Genomic DNA, 24,439 nt, shown 5'->3' with positions numbered 1-24,439 from the left:
AGATATTCTAATGTCAGTATTTTAATTTTTCCAAGTGCCTTTTATTATAGGTGAAATGTAGAAGCTATACAGTATATGAAAAAAAATGATTATATGAATATATATATATATATACATATATATATATATTTTCCTGGCATCATGTTCTGTGGTTGAACATGCAGAATTTTAGAGTTGTAAAAGTCTCCAGTTGGTACAACATAGTGGCGTTGTCCTGTTTTAGAGGAATTTTATTACGATATTGATAATAATGTCAATGAAAAAAAAAAAGTTTAATAAAGTTGCATTTGATACAATCTGCATTCATTTCTGCTCCAAGTGTACCTATCAGATGTCCACATGTACGTGCTGCGGATGGGACTCGATCCTTGTAATTCTGGCACACGAGACCACCCGGAGGACACTCACTTGGGGGGGGGGGGGGGCCTTCGTATCACACCGGATTCAACAACAATCACGATTCAGCTCACCGTTGTCATCCATTTTCACTCATTGCTGCCACACAAACTGGGCTATTACAACTAAATTCATGTGGATTAAGATTAGCGGATACTGATATAGTAAACAGCGTGTAATAAGATGCATCTTGTGGAGAGAAATAAAAAAAAAAGGAGTAATTCTAATACGCTTGCTTGTACATATTACATACCCTGTCAGCAAGTATACAAATCCCCCGTCTATCCCAAATGATCCTTTTCCCCCTCTGGAGAAAAAAGATGAAAAATGGACGGCCCGCTTTTTAGTGAGCATGCATTTGATATTGAGATTCCACTACGCTTGGACGTATTGAAGACACAGTGGAGACTAATGAAAAGGATAAGGCTTTTATTGGGGTTATAATTTACAGAGGATGGGGGAGGAGAGGGGACGGATGGGGTGAGTGTCGACTCCATGCTTCATGTTTCCGTATTTTCCTGCTTCTGCTGTGACTGGTGCTTACTTTGTGCCTGAATATCAAGTTCCTCCTCTAGACGCTCCTTCGCCCGTACCACCTGGATACACACACACACACACACAAATACACAACAATGACAATGGAAAGGTTTGTTTAAAATACCAGCAGTTTTGTGAGCGGGCAGAAAAAAAGTAGGTTCAGCATTACTTTCACCATTATTCAAACAACATTTGCCTTCATAAAAGGTATTTATGATAGAAGTGGTACATGGCTTAGTTACGAGCACCAAAAAAAATCAATCATAGTTACAATGCAAAAGCCAAGATATCACTTTTTATTGTGGTGTGGTACAGGAGAAATTTGGGGTGAACTTGGACAATTCAATATGTAACGTCTATTACAACAACAAAAAAAAAAAAAGGAGAAACAAATATCTCACAAAACTTGAGCGACATGGCTGTGGTTGGCTTTACAAAGTAGGAAGACAGGCATTCTTTGTTTGGACGCTAGTATTGAATAACTTAAGCAATTGAGAATGCTGTTACATAACACTCTTCTTTTTTTTAAAATTTAATTTAATCCCGTGGGGGAGATTCTGCTCTGCATTTAACCCATCCTAGCTGTGTAGCCCGGAGCAGTGGGCGGCCGCTGTGCAGCGCCCGGGGATCAACTCCAGTTCGTCTCGCCGTGCCTCGGTCAGGGGCACAGACGGGAGTATTAACCCTAACATGCATGTCTTTCTGATGGTGGGGGAAAACCAGAGCACCCGGAGAAAACCCACCGCAGACACGGGGAGAACATGCAAACTCCACACAGAGGACGACCTGGGATGACCCCCCCCCCAAGGTTGGACAACCACCGGGGTTCGAACCCTGGGCCTTCTTGCTGTGAGGCGACAGCGCTAACCACTGGGCCACCGTGTTGCTCATGTTCACCTTTAAAGCATGACAGCTTAAGAAAAGCCCACAGAGCCAAGGAGAAAGCCGAGGTCTAACCGAGATGGGAGCGAATGGCTAAAAACATGCATTATGTGGCATCCTGTGAGCGAAGAAACGAGTCAGTGTTAAGACTTTAAAAAAGGAAATATATATTGAAGTGAGTGTGGCGAAAGGAAATGTATACTGAAATGAGCGAAATAAACATGACTGAATGAATGGATTAATGAGAAAAGCCAATATTGTACACCAGTCAGGCCACAAAGAAAAAATGAGCCATAGAACGCAAAACTCATCAATCCTTGTAGTGGATGGATTGTGTCATACAAATTAGATTGATTCAATAAACAGCCTGCTGGATTAGCTTTCCTTACAGCAAACAGCGAACGAGGTAGTAGAAAGAGGCAGTAAGAAAGCAACCAATTTGTGAAAATTCCCCCAGTTGTCCTCAAACCTTATGCAATACACGAGTACTCTGCAGGGTGACCAGATAAGGATGGGTGAAATTCGGGATGGGAGTTGGGGGGTGGCCTCCGGCGCATTACATTCAATGTCAACAAACAGCGACAGCAAAACATGCGAAAGTCAAAACTAAACTCTAAAATTTATTATCTTTGTTCATGAACATGAAGTCGACTGTCTGTCATTAGGAAAAAGAAACACAATGACTGTGTTGTATATAGCAGTGTGTAAATCATTATCCATTCCATAAAGTTAATTTTATTCATTTTTATCAGTGCAGCGCCTGTCACATCTGTCCAAGCAACGGTGCTTACAGCCAAACTTCCCCTGTCCTCGTGACTGCAACTTGCTATGCATAGTTATTGATCAATTCGTGGCACTACTCTACACAGCTAAAAAAAAAAAAAGCTGCAACAGCTATAATTCATGTAGGCTACGGACATAACAGTACCTGTCTGTGGGCAACACCAAAGTAATGTTTCACCACGACCAGCATTTAATGTTTTATTAGGCTATAACTACTCAAAACCCAGATTTAGTCTTAATTTTTTGGGACAGACAGTACAGGATCCAGGATTCGGGACAACTGCTCGTAATTATTTTTCAAGACGTCTGGTCACCCATGTACTCTGTTAAGCAAAATATCTGGTGTCCAAAGATCGTTATGCCATTCTTACCTTTGACTGTACATAAAACGAACCGCCCACTGACTTGTCATTGGCTTTGAAAAGATGCTCATAATTCTGAAAACAAATACGGGACAGACGTACAGTTAGCGTTGGACAGGGCATGTCGTCAGCACCCGAGATGACAACACGCAAGACAAATCATGTGAAACACACTGAAATTACAAAAGAAGACCGTATTAATCGGTGACTGAAGAACAAATAAACCATGAAATTCAAATCTCAACATCCCTAGATCGGTTTAAAAACGTTTTATTTTCTAATTTCAGTGAAATAACTGTTGAATGTGAATACTGTTAGATGCGAATACTACACAGCAGAGAGCTACTCCCTCTTTATTCCTTTATCATAAACCTGATTGTCATCAATATTTACATATTACTTTAGGTAGTTTTATTCACTAAATTCTGCACTAAATTGCAGATCCTTTGTCCCATTGTACGCAACCCAGCTAGTCAAAGTCATACGCCAGAACCTAGCAACGAAACAGATTTTGTTTCCAGCTCCGGTTTCTGTGGTGGTCAACTGGTGCTTTGTAGACAAGACAGAACTGCAAGGCCTTTCTGATAAAGGAATGTCCCATGTACCTTCTGGATGTCTTCAGGGTTGAGTGTGGCGATATTGAGTATTTGCTGAGCTTCTTGTAAAGTCATCCCAGAGATGCTGCTGGCCGCAGCCGACTGCTGACCGGACCGACCCCTGGCCTGTGCTGCTGCTTGACTGGCTGGGAGAAAGTTCAAGTGCAAATCCTGACTGTCTCACCACAGCAGTGTTTTGGTTTGTTTTTTTTTAACAGCCAAGGATGATGCAGATTATGACGACACGTAAATCTCAGTATGTCTTAAGATTTTACAATACTCAACACACAGTGCCATGAAGAAACATCCTTTCACAAGCTGCAAAAAGTGCATACGATCACACTTTGTACAGAAAAAAATGACACAAAAACAAGCACACAATGGTTTATTCTTACTTCCATGCAGGCGCGGATCTACGGGGTGGCAAGGGGTGGCAGCTGCCACCTCTGGGACACAGTCTTGCCACCCCTGTTGCCACCCCATTTATAAATCAGATAATATGTTTTTAAAGTATATTTCATGTACATGCACGGTGAAGGTCAATGAGACCCGCGCCAAACTCATCTCAAACAGTAGAGAACAAAACACGTTCGATGAAATCCGAGTTTTGAATAATAATACGTTTAGAATAATGTCCATTGCCCCCCTCCTTGAACCTCATGCCACCCACTTTGACACCCCAGGAAAAAAATCTCTAGATCCGCCACTGCTTCCATGAGACAATTTTAAGAGGAAATATGTTCTAAAATTATATATGTTTTCCCGCAGTTTCAATTTCAATTGTGCACTTTGTCATGAATAGCCAATTTCCCCTCGGGGATGAATAAAGTATTCTGATTCTGAACCTTACCTGCAAATTCTTGCCGTAGGGCCCGGGCAAACGCCCGCCCAACCACTTGTACTCCCATCACAACGATTTGGGCAAGGTATTTTGCCTGCATAAGAAATATCATGATCTATCAATATCATTATCATATCATCATCATATCACTAAACTGAAAGCACTTTGTAAAACAGACTACAATACACTGTCAGCTGATAATAGCAGGCAGGACACCACATATAGGCAAACGCCCACCCAACCACTTGTACTCCCATCACAACGATTTGGGCAAGGTATTTTGCCTGCATAAGAAATATCATGATCTATCAATATCGTTATCATATCACTAAACTGACAGCACTTTGTAAAACAGACTACAATGCACTGTCAGCTGATAATAGCAGGCAGGACACCACATATAGGCAAACGCCTGCCTAACCACTTGTACTCCCATCACAACGATTTGGGCAAGGTATTTTGCCTGCATAAGAAATATCATGATCTATCAATATCATTATCATATCATCATCATATCACTAAACTGACAGCACTTTGTAAAACAGACTACAATGCACTGTCAGCTGATAATAGCAGGCAGGACACCACATATAGGCAAACTCCCACCCAACCACTTGTACTCCCATCACAATGATTTGGGCAAGGTATTTTGCCTGCATAAGAAATATCATGATCTATCAATATCATTATCATATCATCATCACATCACTAAACTGACAGCACTTTGTAAAACAGACTACAATGCACTGTCAGCTGATAACAGCAGGAAGGACACCACATACAGAAACGAAGGACACACAGCAATAACAGATCGATACAGAATACAGCCACCGAGATTTGTGGGCAAATGTGAAGATCTCGTCGCACAAGATGGAGAGACCGTCTGTCAAACCAAGTTCATTTGCGCCCCCACAGCCATTTCTCGCTGTTTGCTGGCGGAGAAGGCAACCTATGAATCAGGGCAGTTAACCTTGTGCAACCGGTTCCGTTAGCGTCACCGTTCGGCTAGCGGGCTTGAGCAGTCCCGGACCACCTGCCGGGTAAGACCGACGCCGCGTCCGAAGCGCCTTTGTAAAGCGGGGCGTTGTGTATCTGAACTGCGGCTCCGCAAAGCAACGCTTGGAGGAGACCGCGGCAACGCCTCCTGCTGCCACTTCCACCTCGTAAAACTCCGGCGAACCTGCGCACCGACTCCAACTTGGTAACGTCAAAGAAACGTTATAACAATATCGGCAGAGCCTTACCATCTGACACCGCTATTTGCTGGGAATTCGGAGGGAGTGCGACGCTGCGCCTGTGTTTTCACATGTAGCCTGCTCCGATCAAGGTCGCTGTAGGGTCAAAGTTTAAAGGGCGTAGTTTGCCGTCTGGCTTTGTCGCCGCTGCTGGCCTCTAGCGGCGGGGCGGTCGAACTGCAACACATTTGTCAAGGGCGCCTCGCGGCTTTAATTCAGACTGGCAACTCAAATCTGATTTTTTTATATATACACACACACACACACACACACACACACATATATATATATATACAGTTTGGAATTCATTTTTTAATCAAGTCTGTACGGAAAAATATATATATATAATAAAATAAAAAATTACAACACATGGAAACACATGCAAATCAGATTTAAGCCACATGGACAGCTGATTTCAAATGCAATTCAGATATAATCTATCGTGTCTCCATATGGCCTCCTAAACTGGACTTCAGACGGTCCTTGACGCCACTTACGATACTGGTGGCAAGTAACACACCCCTGCCTGCACAGTGACATCTCAGTTCGTCATACCTTGCAGCTTGCTTTTGGGCTTCTTGTTTTTTTTTTAATTTTTTTTTATTGTTGTTGTTTTTTTTTTAGATACTTTATTGATCCCCGTAAGGAAATGATGCTCTGCATTTAACCCATCCTAGCCGTGTAGCTAGGAGCAGTGGAGCACCCGGGGACCAACTCCGGTTCTTTCCCCATTGCCTCGGTCAGGGGGACAGACAGGAGAATTAACCCTAACATGCATGACTTTTCTGATGGTGGGGGAAACCGGAGCACCCGGAGAAACCCCACTGCAGACACGGGGAACACATGCAAACTCCACACAGCCCAGATAGCAAAATTGCTGCGGCCCGGATCAATCCCACACCCGACACTTCAGCCGGCCCACATACCGCGTGGAATGATGGCACTCGGGTGGCCCGCTCCTGTTTGCCAGATCTGGGCCAGAACCAAGCCATAAAAATGCCGCATGTACAACATATTTGCCAAAGGTGGCCCATATTTGTTTTGTGATATTTGGGCCAAATTCACCATTTACCACACGGGGCCACTTCAGGGTCACATCCAGATTACATGTTGCCAAGAGCACCGCGTCTTTGCCAAAAGAGGCCCACGTTTGATTTGGCATATTTGGGCCATATTTGCTATTATACATGTGGCCCACTTCAGGCTCACATCCGTTTTGCCAGGGCCAAAAGAAGGCCATCAGTGCCGCATCACTGCCTGAAGTGGCCCATTTCTGGATGCTACTCTGGGAGAGGACGACCTGAGATGACCTCCAAGGCTGGACAACCCCGGGGTTCGAACCCAGGACCTTGTTGATGTGAGGCGACAGCGATAACCACTGGGCCACCGTGTTCCAGTTGGTGTATGTGCACTCGCCCACACCATTACCAAAGCAACCAGTGCAGATGGGTAAAAGATGCCAGAATACAAAAATCTGACCTGATCACTTGCAAATAACAATGTGGACAATTAGTCCTTAAGACTGGAATTGAAAAACCAAATTGGATCACCTGCAGTCTAAGCATAGACCAGAAATTGCTGCAGCCTACTAAGGCCTATCAAATTCACCATCCTACATATTTGCCATTGTCATTTTCCCTACCAATGAAAACTCACAAAGCAAAGTTTGTTCCCCCAAGGTTTAAAAGGTGTTTATTGCAAAGCAACACTGAAATTTTCCACAGAACCGTTACGAAAGTAAGTCAGAAAAAAAAAACGCTCCACTTGATGTATAAAAAGATTTTTTTTTTTACATAACGCAAGGCAGGTTAATATCCCAGAAATGACAATTTGACATTTGAGAAATCACAGGCAAAAGTACACCACGCACCGACATTAACAATACCTACAACCCGACAAGTTCACTGTAATGTGCCCTACCGCGCATGGCTGAGTTATTTGATTATTTCCAGTCTACCAGTGTTTGTAAACGACAACATGATCGGTTCAAGTCTGGATTAATGTAAAATCTTGCATTGTCCTGTAGCCCTGATTGGTCAAAACCTAGCGGCTGTTATGACGCCATCGGAAAATATTAATACTGTGCTTTCAACGACAAATATACACCATCAATACTACTGATAGACATCCAAAACAGAAAATAAAACCGATTAAAGAAATGGCCCCAGAGAGTCTAAAAAGCAATAATAACAAATAAACAATTTACTCATGCAAGTTTAGGGAGAGAGAAAGAGTCATGACGATGCTATCATATCGCAAGTGCATTCATAAGTGGGTCAATGAAAGGCAAAATAGAAATTACATCCCGTCAACCCTTCTCGTATTGAGACAAATCATGAATGGCAAAACAATTCTCCCGGCGTCGACTGGCACAAACAGAATATAAAATGGTGCTAAAATGTTATTTCACTGGCCAGAAGTAAGACAGACATCTACCCTTAAGTATGTTGCCATCTTTACAAATTCAAGCTCACGGTCAAACATGAACGTGGGTGACCCTGTTTTATCCTCTGTGTGTGTTTCTGTTTTGTTTGTTTTTTTGCTGCTATTTTCAAGTCAAATTACTGATACATCCCTAAGTAGCTGGACGTACACAGGAAATGCGATGCCCAGTGTCGAAGCTGAAGTGGTCGATGTTGTTTAGGCTGTCACAGAGAGTTGAACCAGCTCATCTGGACACAACATTTACCGAGGGTAAGTGACCTCTTCAGTCTCAACTGACTGCGGGTACCCCCACCCTTATAAACGATACAGCGGCATAACGACCCAAACCAACCATCGGTTTCATGTGCAAAATTGCCATGACCATTAACTAGAGTGGCCATGTGTACTACTCACAGAGGATTGGGGAATGTTTGAGATCACAGTATTGTAAGATGGCGACGGATGTACTCTTATGCCCCCCCGCCGCCCCTTGGTTCAGGGATGGTTGTTCCCTCTTCGATATTAGAGAGAGACAGGAAAGGCAGGGGAGAGAGAGGGGATGACATGCAGCAAAGGGCCCGGGCCATATTCGAACCCAGGCTGCTGCGGTAAGGACTCAGCCTTATGTGGTACGCGCTCTACCGGATGAGCCACCGGGGCGCCCCATAGATGGCCTCCTTGACTCCCCGTTCAAAGCAGCGTTTCTCCCCCATCAAGGATGGTCACATCCTCATCCTTGTTATGCCACTGTATTGTTTATAAGGGTGGGGATAGCTGCAGTCGGTTGAGACTGATGAAGTCACTTGGATGAGTGATGAAACGTTTCTCCCACTAAATGTTGTGTCCAGATGAACCGATTCACCTTTCCGGGATTTCCTCTCCTGATTATTGCGCATGCATAAAGACGTGTTTAGGCTGTGTTTGTGTACGTACACATTTGCATACCCTTATTTATGCATAGGTTGGCTGAAGTAACCACACTGGAAGACAAGGGTAAACATTTCTTCTTCTTTTTTTTTCTCCCTTGGCGGCATGCAGTTTAACGACATCTCAGGCTATTATGTACTTTTGGCCACGTCACATTTATAAAGACACGTTGCGGCTGAGCGAGCTCGTATAGAAAAACAAGCAGCGGTCCGGTGATCACGCATGTGGAGGACACTGTCGAGGTAACATGCAGACATACAGCTCTGCTTTTGTTAGGAAAAACCCTGGAATGTTAGAAAATGCCTTTGTTGTTCAACCTATCAGAGGATTGGATTGGATTTCTGTTGGAAATATTGCGCGGTTGCAGGACAGTTGCCCTAAATCTTGATAACTTGCATGCTGGCTTATTTATGCTTTGCTGAAGCTAACAACTGGCCAGTTCCATTTGCACACACAAGGGGAGGTATATTGTTGGTAGGCTGAGATGTTAGCTAACATAACACTGGATGTCTTAGTGACACCATGGCACGCAGGAATGGCAACTTTAAGAGTCGACTGGTCCCCCTCCTCTCTCTCACTGCACCCTGCCTGGACCGAAGGCAAGGTACCGTCCGCCATTAGTCATCCTGAAAGTTAAACAGCCGAAGGTCAGTGCAGGCAAATATACAAACTTGCATTGAGTCTCCAAAACCACAACATCCTGTAAAACATTAATCTCACAACAGGCCACCACATTTAAAACCTCATCGCTCTGAGGTATCATTAAATGAGAATTCATTTGTGATTTCCTGAAGTAATGCCATTTTACTTTTGAAGTTGTAAGGTATTCACGTTAATACTTACATATATAAATAATACAAGCAGTTCTTTATTTGAGCACAGTACACAGTAAGACAGTTTTCTGTATGACTTGGATAAGTAAATGAATAACTAGAGCTACCTTATGTATGTGTGTGAGTATGTGTGAGTGCATGTGTGTGTGTGTGTGTGTGTGTGTGTGTGTGTGTTCGGCTGTGGTCCTCATAATCACTCACCCACTCATCATCGTCCACCCCCTGGAAGGACTCCTGTGGCAGAGGGTCGTCCATGTTCCCCAGTTTAGCCACCATGGCGCTCAGCAGCTAGGCCACAGGCACACGCTCAGTGTTACCACATGTGAGGGGGAGTTCAAGGTCTTTCAAAATGGCGAATTCAATTATTTCAATATGTCTTTACCTCTTCCTTCTTCTGTTCATCGGTCTTCTCCTCCAGGTAGACCGAGGAGGGCAAGTACTTCCTCACCGGGGCCTCCTTGGGGGCCTCACTCACTGAGAGCATGCACACACAGCGTAAGACAGAAAAACACACCTTAAAAACCTTCAGCAACATATATATATATATATATATATATATATATATATATATATATATATACACACACACACACATATATATATATATATATATATATATATATATATATATATATATATATATATATATCTACCAAGTTAAACAGAGCTAGTGTTTGAATAACCTGCTCAGGGTACAGACTATGACAGTGGCCTCTGTCAAGGTCAAAGAGACTTGTACCTGGGGTCATGTCTGTAGGCTTCAGGCTGATCCTGCCGTGTTGGCCGTTGGAGCCGGCGAGCCAGGCGGATGCAGTCAGAGCAGGTTCCCACCACACCGCCGTGTCCGGATACACGTCGTCTTGGAAGAACTCTTTCTGGAAACCCGGAGTAGAGCCATACGTAGGAGGCATGGTTGTGACAGGGAGAGGGGGCAGAGATGCACAACATAAATAAATAAAATAAATAAACCAAAGTTGTCCAGGTCAGGTTTTGTAACGTGTGGTCTTGATTTTGATCTCACTACATGTGCTTAAGGGTCCACATTGTGACGGACTTTTCATATCCTGCTCCACCATGTTGTGTCAAATGCAGTGTCTTCTTTGCGTCCCCTCCCTTTTTAGCTGCCTTGTACGTTCTAGAGTGCATTCTATCCTATTCACTTGTGACCAGTAAATATACAAGAGCACTGAAGCGACGGAGGAAGGCTTGCAGTGTTCCCATTTGACCACTAGATGGGGGTCACCAACTCACCCTGACCCGGGGCACTCTGAATAACACGGGTTCGATGGTGGTCTTAGTGAGCATCAGCCCCCTGGCCACTTCCACCTCGCGCACATTGCACTCGGTCTTAGGCAGGAAGACCAGGCCCTGCGTACAGGAAACACAGAGGAGGAGTCATCAGTTATCTAACAAGGGAAGTTGTGCAAGAAACCAGGCTCCAAAGTTCATTCACTATTATGTAAATCATCTGTTAAAAATAGAGGTCACCCAATCCCAAGGCTTCTCTGCATACACTGGCTTAGATGCTGTAGATTTGCTCCAAGCACACTGCAAGGGAAAGTAATAATAAGCCAAGTAATAATATTATTTTTAATGCCTGTGGGGAAATTCTCACTCCGCTTCAGCCTAACCAGAAGTTGAGCTCCAGAACAGCACTTGCTGAGACGGTATTTGGATCCGGCGTCTGATTCGAGGGCATTTCATCGGGGCAGAAGTTGGCCGACACGGCGGGCTGTTGAAGAACGCTCACTCTATAACCCTTTACTCACCCCCGCTCCAAATATACAGACGGCTGTCAAATGAGAGGAAAAACCAACATGAAGGGTCTTAGTGAGGTGCTGGTCCACCACGGGCCTTCCAGAACAGCCTCGGTGCTCCTCGTCATAGATTCTACAAGTCTCTGAACTCCACTGGAGGGACGGAGCGCCGTGCTTCCAGAAGATGTTCCCTCGTCTGGTGGTCCGATGATGGTGGTGGAGAGCGCCGCCTTAACACGTCGGTCCAAAACCTCCCATAGGTGTTGAACTGGGTTGACTGTGAAGGCCACAGCGTATGATTTACATCATTTTCATACTCAGCAAACCATGCAGTGACCCCCCCATACCCTATGGATGGGGGCGTTGTCCTCCTGGACGAGACCGCTCCCATCAGGATAGCGATGTTTCATCATAGGACAAAGGTGATCACTCATGACTTCGTATTAGCGGCACGGTGGCTCAGGGGTCAGCACCGTTGCCTCACAGCAAGAAGGTCCTGGGTTCGAACCCCACGCCGTCCCAGGTCCTTTCTGTGTGGAGTTTGCATGTTCTCCCCGCGTCTGCGTGGGTTTCCTCCCACCATCAAAAAAGACATGCATGTTAGGGTTAATACTCCTGTCTGTGCCCCTGAGCAAGGCAACAGAAAGAAGAACTGGAGTTGGTCCCCGGGCGCTGCAGCTGCCCACTGCCCCTATACAACAGCAGGGGTTAAACGCAGAGAACGAATTCATGGTATGAATACGCTGTCAAATAAAGTGGCCTTCTTCTTCTTCTTCTTCTTCTTCTTGTATTGATTTGCAGCGACTCCTCCCTCTAAGGGGACTAGTGGACCCAAACCATGTCAGGAAAATGCCCCCCCCCCACACACAGCATAACAGAGCCCCTGGCCCCCCTCTCTGTTGGGGTCAGCTTTGTCCTTTAATTTGTCACCCGTCTCTATATATATATATATATATATATATATATATATATATATATGTGTGTGTGTGTGTGTGTGCGTATGTTTAGCTTGAACACTTTGCTCAGCAGGACAACTGAAATAAGAAAATGAATCATTGGGTGTAGAGTAGAAAGGGGGTGTGTGTGTGTGTGTGGATCCAGTACCTTATGTGGCTCAGGCGAGTTAAAACCGCTGCAGTCCAGGAAGAAGGGAGCTTCGGGGATTATCTCGAATATGTACACTCGCGTTTCCCCCTGCAAGACAGAAGAGGACAGCCGAGTGGGGTTGAAGGGGAGGCGTGTGATATCTCCGCTGTGCTGAATCGTGACACCACTCGGAGTCGTTAGCAGGGCTTGCAGGACAGTAGCGACCGAACCAAAGGCAGTAAATCAAGGGGCCCTCAAACCCACAGCGGCCGGGCCCGCCAAAGCCCTGTTATTGTTGGGAGGAGAGCATCCTGAAGGGGAGGGCGCCCCGAGGAGGCGCCAAGCAGAATTTCCCCCCCCCCACTTTTCTGTAGCTGTCGTTCCCCTCGCCGAACGCTAGAGGGCAGCATTCGGGCGATGAAATGACACATGGCGTCGTTCCATGTGCAGCTGCACCATTTTTGTAGGATTTTTTAAAAAAAAAATCTCTTTATTCATTTTGTGCACGAATAGAAAAATAAAGTCATCGTCAAACGCAGACAAGTTTTATACATTATTTATCGCCCACTTCCCACGTCCCCCGTAACGCCGTTTCCCCCACCTTACCTACGCGCCACCCACCCATCCCCACTGCGGCCGACCCTCCCCGACCCCTCCCGCCCACCACACCTCCCACCCAGCAAAACAAGGGACCAAACAAAAAAGCCCGTGTGCACGAGCGGAGTGCATGCGAACACACATGTGTATAAGGAATAACCTAAATTAATACAGGACATGAAGTAAATAAATAGACGAGTAAACCAGAGAAAAAAAAGTATGGGGTGGGGGGGGGGCTCAGGCAGAACAGACAGTGTGTCTATGTAATACAAAGAGAGTCCCGAGGCCTCAACAAAGGTTTTTTAGGGAGCCTTTTTCAACAGAATCGACCCTTTTCATGTTTGATACGAGGCAAAACCTCCGCAATCCACGTGCCGTGGCTCGGAGGGGAAACGTGTTTCCGTTTAAGGGGAAGAGGGCGCCTGGCTAACGGTGCAGCAAGGGCAGTAACCCTCTGCATGGCTACGGGGAAGTTGGCCTCTGACGGGATGGCGGATGAAGCTGTGAGGGGGGGGAGGGGGGTTGGATCAACGGAGATGTGGAAAACATTCTGGTAAGTTCCAAATATGTCTGTCAGGCAGTCTGTTCGCCTGGGACAGGCCCACGGCGTATGAGCGAGATCGGCCGGCGACTGTTTACATCCACAGCAGCCGGCACTTACGTCCGGGAATATTCTGGCCGACCCAGCATTCGGGTAGCGAGCCTCTGTGGAGGATCTCGCACCGCAGAACGCCGAGGAGGAATGAACCAGATTTAAAATGTGTCTCCATTTATCGACAGACAGGCGGGCCAGACTTCACTGATGGTTCAGCAAGGCACGAGAAAACCTCGTTGTTGTGAAGATCCCCCGACACAGGTAACGCCTCTATCGAAGGGTGGGGTCGAGGCGAGATGGCTCAAATATTTGATTATTGTGAACCGGAGCTTGGCGGCGCGGTGGTGCGCGGTCGCCTCACAGCAAGAAGGTCTAGGGTTCGAGCCCCGGGGTAGTCCAACCTTGGGGGTCGTCCCCGGTCATCCTCTGTGTGGCGTTTTGCATGTTCCTCCCACAGTCCAAAGACATGTAGGTCAGGTGAATGGTGTGAATGTGTGTATGTGGGCCCTGTGATGGCCTGGCGGCCTGTCCAGGGTGTTTCCCCGCCTGCCACCCGATGACTGCTGGGATAGGCTCCAGCATCCCCGCAACCCTGAGAGCAGGATAACTGGTTAAGATAAGGGACGGATGGATGGAGCTAGTGTAGAAGACCTATGTTGGACAAAATCTTTATGAAACTGGATCCATATTTTAATGTAGTGGGTTGAATGGGGGGGGGGGGTTCACTGATGCTGGTGGCAGTCAGAGGTGACTGGGTACATAGGGGTTAGGGTTCTACTACATAGCAGAGAGCACAGTGGAAATGAGATGACAGCAGAGTGGGCATGCACGGACCACCCCGACTGTGACCCAATAGAGCAATTTCTGGATATTACATACTCAGTAACACTGACCAAAGTTGGGCCGGTCTGTTACCTCAAAGCAATGAGGATATCATTTGGTCCAGTTTGGAAAAGAAATTCTTCCTCCTACACACCGGGACATGTTGACAGGGAAGGGGTGCAATAATTTAGGGCAGGACAACCATCTTGGCAGTGTTTATCTTTCGCCGTGTGACCGCATACCTTTCCGGTGAGGTAGACCACGCCGGTGTCGGGGTCGTAGTAGGGGATGAGGGTGGAGGGAGAGACGTCGGCCCGGGTGCTGGCTACGGCGCCGGAGGAGAGGGACTCGGCAGAGAACAGGTAGAGCTCTCTCTCGCTGCGACTGCGGGACAAACACAGGCACGGTCACCGAACTTCCCTTTCAGCTCGCTCACCGGCGCTCACGTGCTGAAACATGTCACTTTGGTTGGGCAAATTCAGAAATTCCCATGGGAAAGAAAAAAAAAAAAAGGAGGCTGGCCTCATTGGCTATGCACTCGAAAAGCCCGATTCGGACGTAAACAAGCTGACCCACGTAAGAAATTTGTTTTTTTTTGGCTGCGGGCCCTCTTGCTAATTTTGCTTTTAGTGGCCAAAACACCTCTTTAGAGTGCGGGGGGTTCCTGCTAAATCCCCATTTCGTCTCCACACTTCATTCAGTGTGTTTGACTGTTAGATAAACAGCTATTTTTCCAGCAGAGCAGAAGGCCAACAGAGCCAGAGCTTTATGACAGTGATGAAGACACTAAGGCAGGGGTGTCACACTCCAGGCCTCGAGGGCCGCAGGGTCTGCAGGTATTTGTTGCAACCGTGCACTACACCACCTGATTTCACTAATTGGCCCACCTCCTGGATCAAGGAGGGAAAGGAACTAGCTTAATCAGGTGGTGTAGTGCACGGTTGCGACAAATACCTGCAGACACTGCGGCCCTCGAGGCCTGGAGTTTGACACCCCCTGCACTAAGGTAACGAGTGATGAAGACACTAAGGTAACGAGTGATGAAGACACTAAGTGATGAAGACACTAAGGTAACGAGTGATGAAGACACTAAGGTAACGAGTGATGAAGACACTAAGGTAATTCGTGTGTACCTGTCAAAGCCTGACACCAAGAGATACTTTCCATCAAACACCCACACCACACGTGCTCCCCTGTGGCCCTCAGGACCCGGACCCTCCTAAAGTGCAAGTATAAGCGGGGAAGAAGGTGAATGAAAGGATTACCCCCCACACACACACAAACACAAACCCAAAGCTGAATGTCTTTACTTCGTGCAGGTGTTCAGACTCCTACCCCAGCGTGCTGCACATACCTGGATGGGCTCGGCGGACTTGCGAGGGTCGTAGATACGAACTTTTGCGTCTTTGCACACGGTGGCCAGCAGCTTGCCGTCTGGACTCCACGCCATGCTGAAGATCTGAATTTGACCCACAACGGGAATCAGAGCGAGAGCACAGAAGGTTGACGGGCACGTTAAAAAGGAAATGTTTCCACTCCAGCACACGGCGCGCAAACACACCCAGTTTATGTCTATAATCCGTCGGCTGGAAAAGTGATATGAATCAGAGACACACTGACGCGGGGTCTGACCTGGGCTGGAAGCCACGTGGAAGGATCGAACGAGAGCAATACAAACACAATAATGTTCACCAGCACTATCGGGCAGAATAATGAAAAAAATTATGACCGTCTAGCCGTAAAACAAAGTCTTCATTTTGTCCTTTCAGTACCCTCCTAGTTTGTATTAGCAGGTTTCACTGTCTTACTATGGCTGGGGCAATTCATTTCACTTTAAGAATCCATTTACCCCACTCTTCCGAGCTGTCCCGGTCGCTGCCCCACCCCCACCCCCACCCCCACCCCCGATCCGGGGAGGGCTGCAGACTACCACATGCCTCCTCCGATACAGCCGCTTCTTTTCTCCGGACAGTGAGGAGTATCGCCGGGGCGTAGCACGTGGGAGGATCCCGCTATTCCCCCCCAGTCCCCCCTGAACAGGCGCCCCGACCGACCAGAGGAGGCACTATCGCAGCGACCAGGACACACCCACATCCGGCTTCCCACCCGCAGACGCGGCCGATTGTGTCTGTAGGGACGCCCAACCGAGCCGGAGGTAACACGGGGATTCGAACCGGCGATCCCCGTGTTGGTAGGCAACCTAAGAATTCATTTGGATTTGATAAATCCTTCCATTTTTAACTTCAAATTACAAAAGCGGACTGGGCCCCAGATCACAGTGGACTGGATGGATGATTACTAACCAGATTTCAGCTGGGGAAACTTAACCATCGTAAGACATTTGGACCCATCTGAACAACCCATGTCACCATCGCATTGCCCCCCCATCCCCGCCTTTGGTCACCCACCTGATCCTGGTGTCCAGTGAGGAGGCTGACTTGCTCTCTCTTTTCCAGGTCCCACAGCTTAACCGTCAGGTCGTAGGATGAGGACACCAGAAGACCGCTGGCAAGAGGGTGGAACTTGATGGAGTAGATCTTCTCCGTGTGGCCTAGGATTGGCCACAACAGCCGTCACTCAACTTGACTATTACTAAATCATCATCAGCATCATAATCATATTCATCACTATACGTAGGGTTATATGAAACAGGGTGTATAAGTATGTTGTAATTCTCGTACTGCACAGTGTTCTTATTAGTACTTATTAGTCGGTCCTCAGCCGTATGGTGCAGGTTGTCTGCCCTACATGTGCAGGTAAGGTTATGAGGTGTTTCGTCCTGCACCTAGTGTACCGGTCCTGCAAACCGTCCCCAAGGCTCAGCGTTTTAGGTTTTTATTTTCCAAAGCAACCCGGCATGCCGAATTTCGCCACAAGAGGGCACTGTTACATAACCTCACACGAAAAGGAACAACTTCTGGATCCGTGGAAACATAAAAGCTGGGGTGAAAATCAGTTTAAACCGATCCGCCTCTTTGAAAATCTGGGCATTTTTCGGTGAAAATCGGTACAAACCGAAAACGCCGAGCCTTGACCGCCCGTTAAGTTGCCAGCGACCGGGGTAAATTCCTTGTCGTTTACCCACCGTACTTGGTGAACAGCAGAAGTTGTGATTCTGACAATGTGGGCCCTGTGTGGTGCCAAGTCCTACCCTGCAAGATGAACTCCGGTTCAGTCAGGGTCTCAGTCAACCCCCCCTCTGGCACCTGCCACACCCGTATCTTGGCGTCATCGCCAGCTAGCATAAACAAAGCACACATTTCATACTTCCATGTCCGAACGACACACAATGTATGAACGGTAACATTTCGAGACACAAAACAGTGATGAAGACTACTCTGTAGACACGGACTTAACACACAGCTCACGCCGGTTTACCTCGACACCACACATCAACGCGGAAAACAGATGCGTGATCACACACATTGAACTAATGGTCCTCGGTCACGTGTCTGCAGATCTTCTTTCCAAACCAGCGCTGTACCAGCCGCCTCACTAGTCAGCACACCAACCAGACAGGGATGGAACTATTTTCTTACTTTTAGATTTTTCCCTTTTCTCCCCAATTGTACTACCCCACCCTTTGAGCCGTCCCGGTCGCCGCTCCACCCCCCTCTGCCGAACCGGGGAGGGCTGCAGACTACCACGTGCCTCCTCCGATACACGTGGAGTCGCCAGCCGCTTCTTTTCTCCTGACAGTGAGGAGTTTCTCCAGGGGGACGTAGCATTTTGGAGGCTCATGCTATTCCCCCCGGTTCCCCCTCCCCCCTCTGAACAGGCGCCCCGACCGACCAGAGGAGGCGATAGTGCAGCGACCAGGACATATACCCACATCCGGCTTCCCACCCGCAGACACGGCCAATTGTGCCTGTAGGGACGCCCGGCCAAGCCGGAGGTAACACGGGGGTTCGATCCGGCGATCCCCGTGTTGGTAGGCAACGGAATAGACCGCCACGCCAGCCGGACGCCCCGGGATGGACTAACTATTGAAACAGCTGGTGTAGAGATGGGTTGGAAACCAGCATACAGATGGCCCTACGTGGCACATAACAGTGAGCAGCCAACATGTGCAGATAGATATGCACACACACACACACACACACACACACACACACACACTGTCCCTTACCCACAGCCAGTCTGTGTGTGTCGAAGGGGTCCCAACAGAAGTCGGCGACGTTGACCGAGTTCTGGATGGTGGGCAGGGCCGTGTCCGAGAGCCTGCCGGGCTGAGACAGCTGAAGACATGGGGAGGGACTCATCAGAAACAGACACAGTAAAACGTGCACGGACACACACAGTCGTCTAGTTTCCCCTCCAGTCTTCACTTCAAAAGCTCATCTAACTAAAAGGGAAGGAACCTCCATATGTGTGTCCTTGGATTTTCCCAACAGCCGTTCATCCGCTCGGCTTCACACCTGGCAGGTGTGCCGCTCGGGACCCGGGCTAGGTGCAGTGTCGAGTGCGAAGCTGTTTGGACGGGCCGTTGTCGAGAAAATCGAAGGACAGACATACATATGACATACATATACCTCATTCATACATGCGGTCCTTGCCCCAAATGTTCAGGGGGGCGTCTTGCACGGGGGTCATGTATGAACGGGAGCAGGGGTCGACTTCCAGGGAAATCTGTACCGCTACCTACTCACCATGTGTCCACCATGTACAGGACCCCGTATGGACTCCAGGACCGCGTAGCCTTCCAGGAGACCTGCCGGTCAGGCCGGGTTGTGAACGAAAGCAGCGACGCGGCAGGGGAGCGCACGTGAAGGGTGACGTCCGTCTGACGGAAGACACCTTCACGTGGAGCGGGCGAACCGAGACGCCGCCGATGGCGTTTTTGAGTCCGCGGCGGTCGCCTTGCCTCGCGGGTGATTTGATAACTGCGATAAAAGTTCTTCTCTCTCAAGAATGGCTGAAAACTGGGCAGATCGAGAAACAAGGGCGCTCCTCTCGGTCTGCGCAGAGGATGAAACTGCCGGGCAGCTGTCTGGAGCACGTAAGAGATGCCGGAGTGTATGAGAAAATTACAAGGATTCTACATGAAGGGGCGGTTCGAATCCCCGTGTTACTTCCGGCTTGGTCGGGCATCCCTACAGACACAATAGGCCGTGTGTGCGGGTGGGAAGCCGGATGTGGGTATGTGTCCCGGTCGCCGCACTGGCGCCTCCTCTGGTCGGTCAGAGCACCTGTTCGTGGAGGAGGATGAACTGGGGATCCTCCCCACACGCTAGGGGTAAACTAGGGGGAATAGCATGATCCTCCCACGTGCTACATCCCCCCTGGCGAAAGTCCTCACTGTCAGGTGAAAAGAAGCGGCTGGCGACCCCACATGTATCAGAGGAGGCATGTGGTAGTCTGCAGCCCTCCCTGGATCGGCAGAGGGGGTGTAGCAGTGACCGGGACAGATCGGAAGAGTGGGGTAATTGGCTGGATACAATTAGGGGGGGGAAAGGGGGGGGGATTCTACATGAGCGCGGCATAATGAGGCAGAAGTGCAAAATCTTAAGCTTACCGAAAAGCGGCTGGGCTGTCCCTTGCCTCGTCGATTCCGGCATTGCCATGGCATAGGGTCGAGGCCCAGCGTTTTCGGTTTTTACAGATTTTCGCCGAAAAATACCCAGATTTTTAAACCGATTCCCCCCCCCGGATTTTATGTTTCCACGGATCCAAAAGTCGTTCCTGTTCGTGTGAGGTTACGTAACAGTGCCCTCTTGTGGCCAACCTGGGCATGCTGGATGGCTTTGAAAAATAAAACCCGAAAACGCCGAGCCTTGCTTATGTGGAAAGGCGCAAGATGGAAACGTTCCTGAACTTAGCCGCATGTGTGAACGGGGAAAATCACTAGCGGTGCCTGAAAGGTCATCCCAGCGCTTTACCAGGAACTATGTGTGAAAGACCTTTTACACAGACAGAGACCTTCTTCCCGTGGCGACCGGATGACCAGCGGCACTCTGCCATTGCAACCCACATTATCGTTGAAGGGGGGGGATTACACCCAAGCGGTCACTGCAAGAAAATCTTTTCTAATTGGCTTTGAGTGAAATTAATACTCATTCATCATCGCGAATACTTAATCATGTGCCACGCAGGGCCATGTGCATGCAGGCCCAACCCAACTCTACAGCAGCTGAGTCCACTATTTAGTCCTCCAAAGTCTGGTTGAAGGGTGTGTTAACGAGGGAAATCTGGTGATGTCGTGTTGGGTTGGAATGAAAACCTGCACACAGATGGCCTCCGGTGGCACACAGTCGAGTATCACTTCCTCTAAGTCCATCCTATCTGACGGTCTCATCAGCTACTCATTATTTTTTCGGTATTTTTTATACCCTTATTAGTCACAGTGGAGGCAGACAGGAAATGGGGGGAGAGAGAGAGGGGTGGGACATACACCAAAGGTTGCTGGCTGGATTCGAACCGGCGACGGTGTCGACCACGTGGCCACGTGGTATGTGCTTCTAACCGTTCGGCTACGGAGGCGCCCCACAGCCTCTCGATTAAAAAAAAGTCCCGCTGACTAACCAACTCAACGCAAACGTTTCAGCGTCACCTCAAAGACCGCAATCTGGCCTCCGGCGATGGCCAGGGGTACCGCCACGCGTTGGCGGTTGGCGCAGAAGCCGTCGCACTCGCCGGGTGTCGTGAGGTTGAGGCCCTTCAGGTTCGTGATGTGGCTGTCCTTGTGCATCACCGTCCCCTGGATGTGACGAAACTTCGAGCTGGGCCCTGGGTCAGGGGACAAGAAGGCACGGGTGAACATTTAAAGCTACAATCCTTGCTAGTGTCCTTCTATAACTAAGCGACACCTTCGGTGATACTGGCGAGTCCATTAGTCTTGCAATAGAAGGCCCAAAAAGGACACTTGCTTGCATGCTGCTCCTCAGGATCGTATCTTCAATATAAAATACAGACGTCGCAGAATAAATAGCTTTAACATGTTTAGGAGGGGTAAATTAAGCTCATGTGCACTGTCAGCAAAGGAAGTAATAAAAGGCGTCTGTCCCAAGTGCATACCCAGCAAGCTGTGGATGGCCTTGGCGCTCTGGCTGGGGCTGGGACTGGGGAGGGAGCCTGAAGACAGACCGGAGGAAGGGGAGCGGGATGGGGCGGCGCTGCTGCTGGGCGTGCTCAGCGGACTGCTGGAGTTGGACAGGCCACGTGCCGGCTCCTACAGGAGGTAACGGTGACTGTGAATGCCTTGTGACGGAGGCGTGCGCCCATCGAACCCCGCGGTACTCCAGCGCTGTGCTGGAATTCTCGAAACAAGCTGCCGGCAGTGTGTTTTCTAGCAGTTACACAAGGTGATGCAATGCTTGAATACCTTTGGACGTTTGGAAGCGAGTAAATAGAGAGAGGGGAAAAGACGACAAAATTCGGGCGTCCCTGCAGACACAATTGGCCGTGTCTGCAATTGGGAAGCCGGATGTGGGTATGTGTCCCGGTCGCTGCATTAGCACCTCCTCTGGTCAGTTGGGGCGCCTCTTCAGGGGAGACTATGTCCCCCCTAGTGAAACGCCTCACTGTCAGGTGAAAAGAAGTGGCTGGCGACTCCACATGTATGGGAGGAGGCACGTGGTAGTCTGCAGCCCTCCCCGGATCGGCAGAGGAGGTGGAGCAGCGACCGGGACGGCTCGGAAGAGTGGGGTAATTGGCCAAGCACAAATGGGGAGAAAAAGGAGGGGGGGGGAGAAAACAAGCAGAAACCACACTACGCAACAACTCCTTCATCCTCTTTTCTTATCTGTCACTCACCTCCTTGCTCCCCGCAGTGTGCGGTTCCTTCTTTGCGAGTGGAGCCCGATTGGCTGCCGGAGCCTTAGGTTTTGGCCGCTTGTCTGGGTGGAGGCTGACTTTCTCCACCTACAGGACAAACAACGGTAGACGCTTGAGGAGAGACAGTATGGCGCTGTAGGTCATCCACGATGGCCGCGGAGCCAATCGTTTGGCTGCCGATTGTGAGAGGCGCAGGGGGTGACGGGGGCAGGCGGTACCTGTTTGTTGCCTCCTTTCCACCAGTCTTCACCCGACTGGGCTGCATCGAAACCCGCCGTGTCCGGAAACAGGTCGGCGTGGAAGTCCTGGCCCGACTGTTGGAAAAAGACACACACACGTATTGACAGCTAATAGCTGGGTTCTGCACCGCGCCCGTAAGAGATTTGTGTTATTGACCTTGCAAACCGCTGGCCGCTGCAAGACCTCAGCAAGACCTCAGCAAGACCTCAGCAGGACTCAGGGATGGACTTGCAGAGCTTTTTACCGTCCTCGCTGAAATACTGTACGGCAATGTACTGGTGGTAGCTTTTATTTTTGTTGCTGTGTGATTGGACTGCAGTAGCAGCTGGTGAAGCCCCGTCTATTAATGGTCAATGTGAAAATTTATGGTAATGAACAACGTCGTGGAACGCTAACGCCGGCACCTCGACTTGTTTCCCGGGATCTGACACGTCTTTAAGCGTTAGAAACCCTGAGGCGCACATCTACGTCCACATTCATTTCAACAGAGCTCTAAAGCCGTATGTCATAAAGTGGCGGTGTGCTTTTACAGACTACATTTCCTTGCGGCTCAGGAAAGACTTGACTCCAGACGCACTGAACTTATGTTAAAGATGCATCTGTCGGGGCGCCCGGGCAGCGTGGCGGTCTATTCCGTTGCCTACCAACGCGGGGATCGCCGGTTCGAATCCCCGTGTTGACCGAATCCCCGGCTTGGTCGGGCGCCCCTACAGACACAATTGGCCGGATGTGGGTGTGTGTCCTGGTCGCTGCACTAGCGCCTCCTCTGATCGGTCGGGGCGCCTGTTCAGGCGTAGCGCGATCCTCCCACGCGCTACGCCCCCCCCTGGTGAAACTCCTCGCTGTCGGGTGAAAAGAAGCGGCCGGCGACTCCACGTGTGTCGGAGGAGGCGCGTGGGAGTCTGCAGCCCTCCCCGGGTCGGCAGAGAGGGGGGTGGAGCAGCGGCCGGGACGGCTCGGAAGAGTGGGGTAATTGGCCGGATACAACTGGGGAGAAAAAGGAGGGGGGGGAGAATCCGAAAAACCCAAAACCCATCTGTCACTGGTGTGTCAAGCCAGCAGCGCTACAGGTTGTGCCCACCTTGCGAGGGACGTGGTAGCTGATGGGTATGATGACGCTGTCTGTCAGCTGCAGGACCCGCATCACTTCACAGGACGTGACATCCAGGGTCAGCTTCGGCACAACGGCGACCCCTCGTGTCGCGGCGTCTGTCAGGCAGTGGCTCACTGGAGAAGCAAAATGAAGAGGGGGGGGGAGAGAGATAGGGTAAGAAAGACAAAACACGGGGCAGAGACCTACGAAGGAGGGGAATGCATGTGATGGCCGTCATCTGCTGACGACAGAGTCCCACCTTGCGAGAGGAACGGTTCTGTAGCAGTGACTTCAAAGCAGTCGACGCCAGCTTCACCCTGTGGACAAACAGGGCGTTTCTGTCAAATTGAGCTTGATTTAAAGCATCGGCATCGTTAGATGAACACTTCAACCTAATCATAATCACGACTGGACACTGAATATGCTAACGAGAGAGATCTCACCATGCCAGTCACGACGAGCAGGCCGGTGTCGGCGTCAAACAAAGGCATCAGAGTCCTGGAAGTGGGGAAGAGGAGAGTGATGATGAGGGAGGAAGAGGAAAAGAAAAGGATGCAAAAATTCAAATTAACCATTCAAACTCATCCTCGTCGAGTAGCCTGTGGTTACGTAATCCTTCGAACGGCACAGGGAGGCTGCAGGGTAACCTCTGTAACCACT

At 49.0% G+C, this 24,439-nt stretch overlaps 1 protein-coding gene across 2 annotated transcripts; it reads right to left on the bottom strand.

The window, feature by feature from the left end:
- Positions 1-820: 820 nt before the first annotated feature.
- LOC130120133 (mitochondrial import inner membrane translocase subunit TIM16-like) lies at positions 821-23,886 on the bottom strand. Of its 2 annotated transcripts, XM_056288783.1 has the most exons (20): positions 23,768-23,886; positions 22,665-22,760; positions 22,426-22,533; positions 21,688-21,841; positions 21,224-21,399; positions 18,803-18,911; positions 17,825-17,911; positions 17,082-17,224; positions 16,028-16,132; positions 15,807-15,892; positions 14,916-15,057; positions 12,678-12,767; positions 11,068-11,184; positions 10,556-10,691; positions 10,199-10,290; positions 10,018-10,104; positions 4,407-4,491; positions 3,566-3,702; positions 2,970-3,035; positions 821-992 (listed from the first exon to the last, which is right to left on the bottom strand). In XM_056288783.1, exons 1-20 carry the CDS (start codon positions 23,828-23,830, stop codon positions 897-899), a joined length of 2,175 nt encoding a protein of 724 aa, XP_056144758.1. In that variant the 5' UTR covers positions 23,831-23,886; the 3' UTR covers positions 821-896. The 2 variants fall into 2 exon arrangements, with proteins under 2 accessions (XP_056144758.1, XP_056144757.1); XM_056288782.1 differs by lacking the exons at positions 10,018-10,104; positions 10,199-10,290; positions 10,556-10,691; ... (11 more) ...; positions 22,665-22,760; positions 23,768-23,886 and adding an exon at positions 5,642-5,742.
- Between the last annotated feature and the right edge of the window lie 553 nt (positions 23,887-24,439).

Source organism: Lampris incognitus, chromosome 10 (assembly GCF_029633865.1).
Source record: "Lampris incognitus isolate fLamInc1 chromosome 10, fLamInc1.hap2, whole genome shotgun sequence".
NCBI classification, from domain to species: domain Eukaryota; kingdom Metazoa; phylum Chordata; class Actinopteri; order Lampriformes; family Lampridae; genus Lampris; species Lampris incognitus.
The sequence above is the reverse complement of the archived record's forward strand: the minus strand, read 5'-3'. Positions and strand labels throughout refer to the sequence as shown.

Bases quoted from the DNA above. Each gene is read 5' to 3' on its own strand.
- LOC130120133 (XM_056288783.1), bottom strand. From the start codon at position 23,830: ATGCGGGTCCTGCAGCTGACAGACAGCGTCATCATACCCATCAGCTAC. The intron at 22,534-22,664 runs GTACCGCCTGCC...TTTGTCCTGTAG, and splicing joins GGAAAGGAGGCAACAAACAG to GTGGAGAAAGTCAGCCTCCA. The intron at 11,185-12,677 runs GTACTGGATCCA...TCCTGTACGCAG, and splicing joins ACTCGCCTGAGCCACATAAG to GGCCTGGTCTTCCTGCCTAA.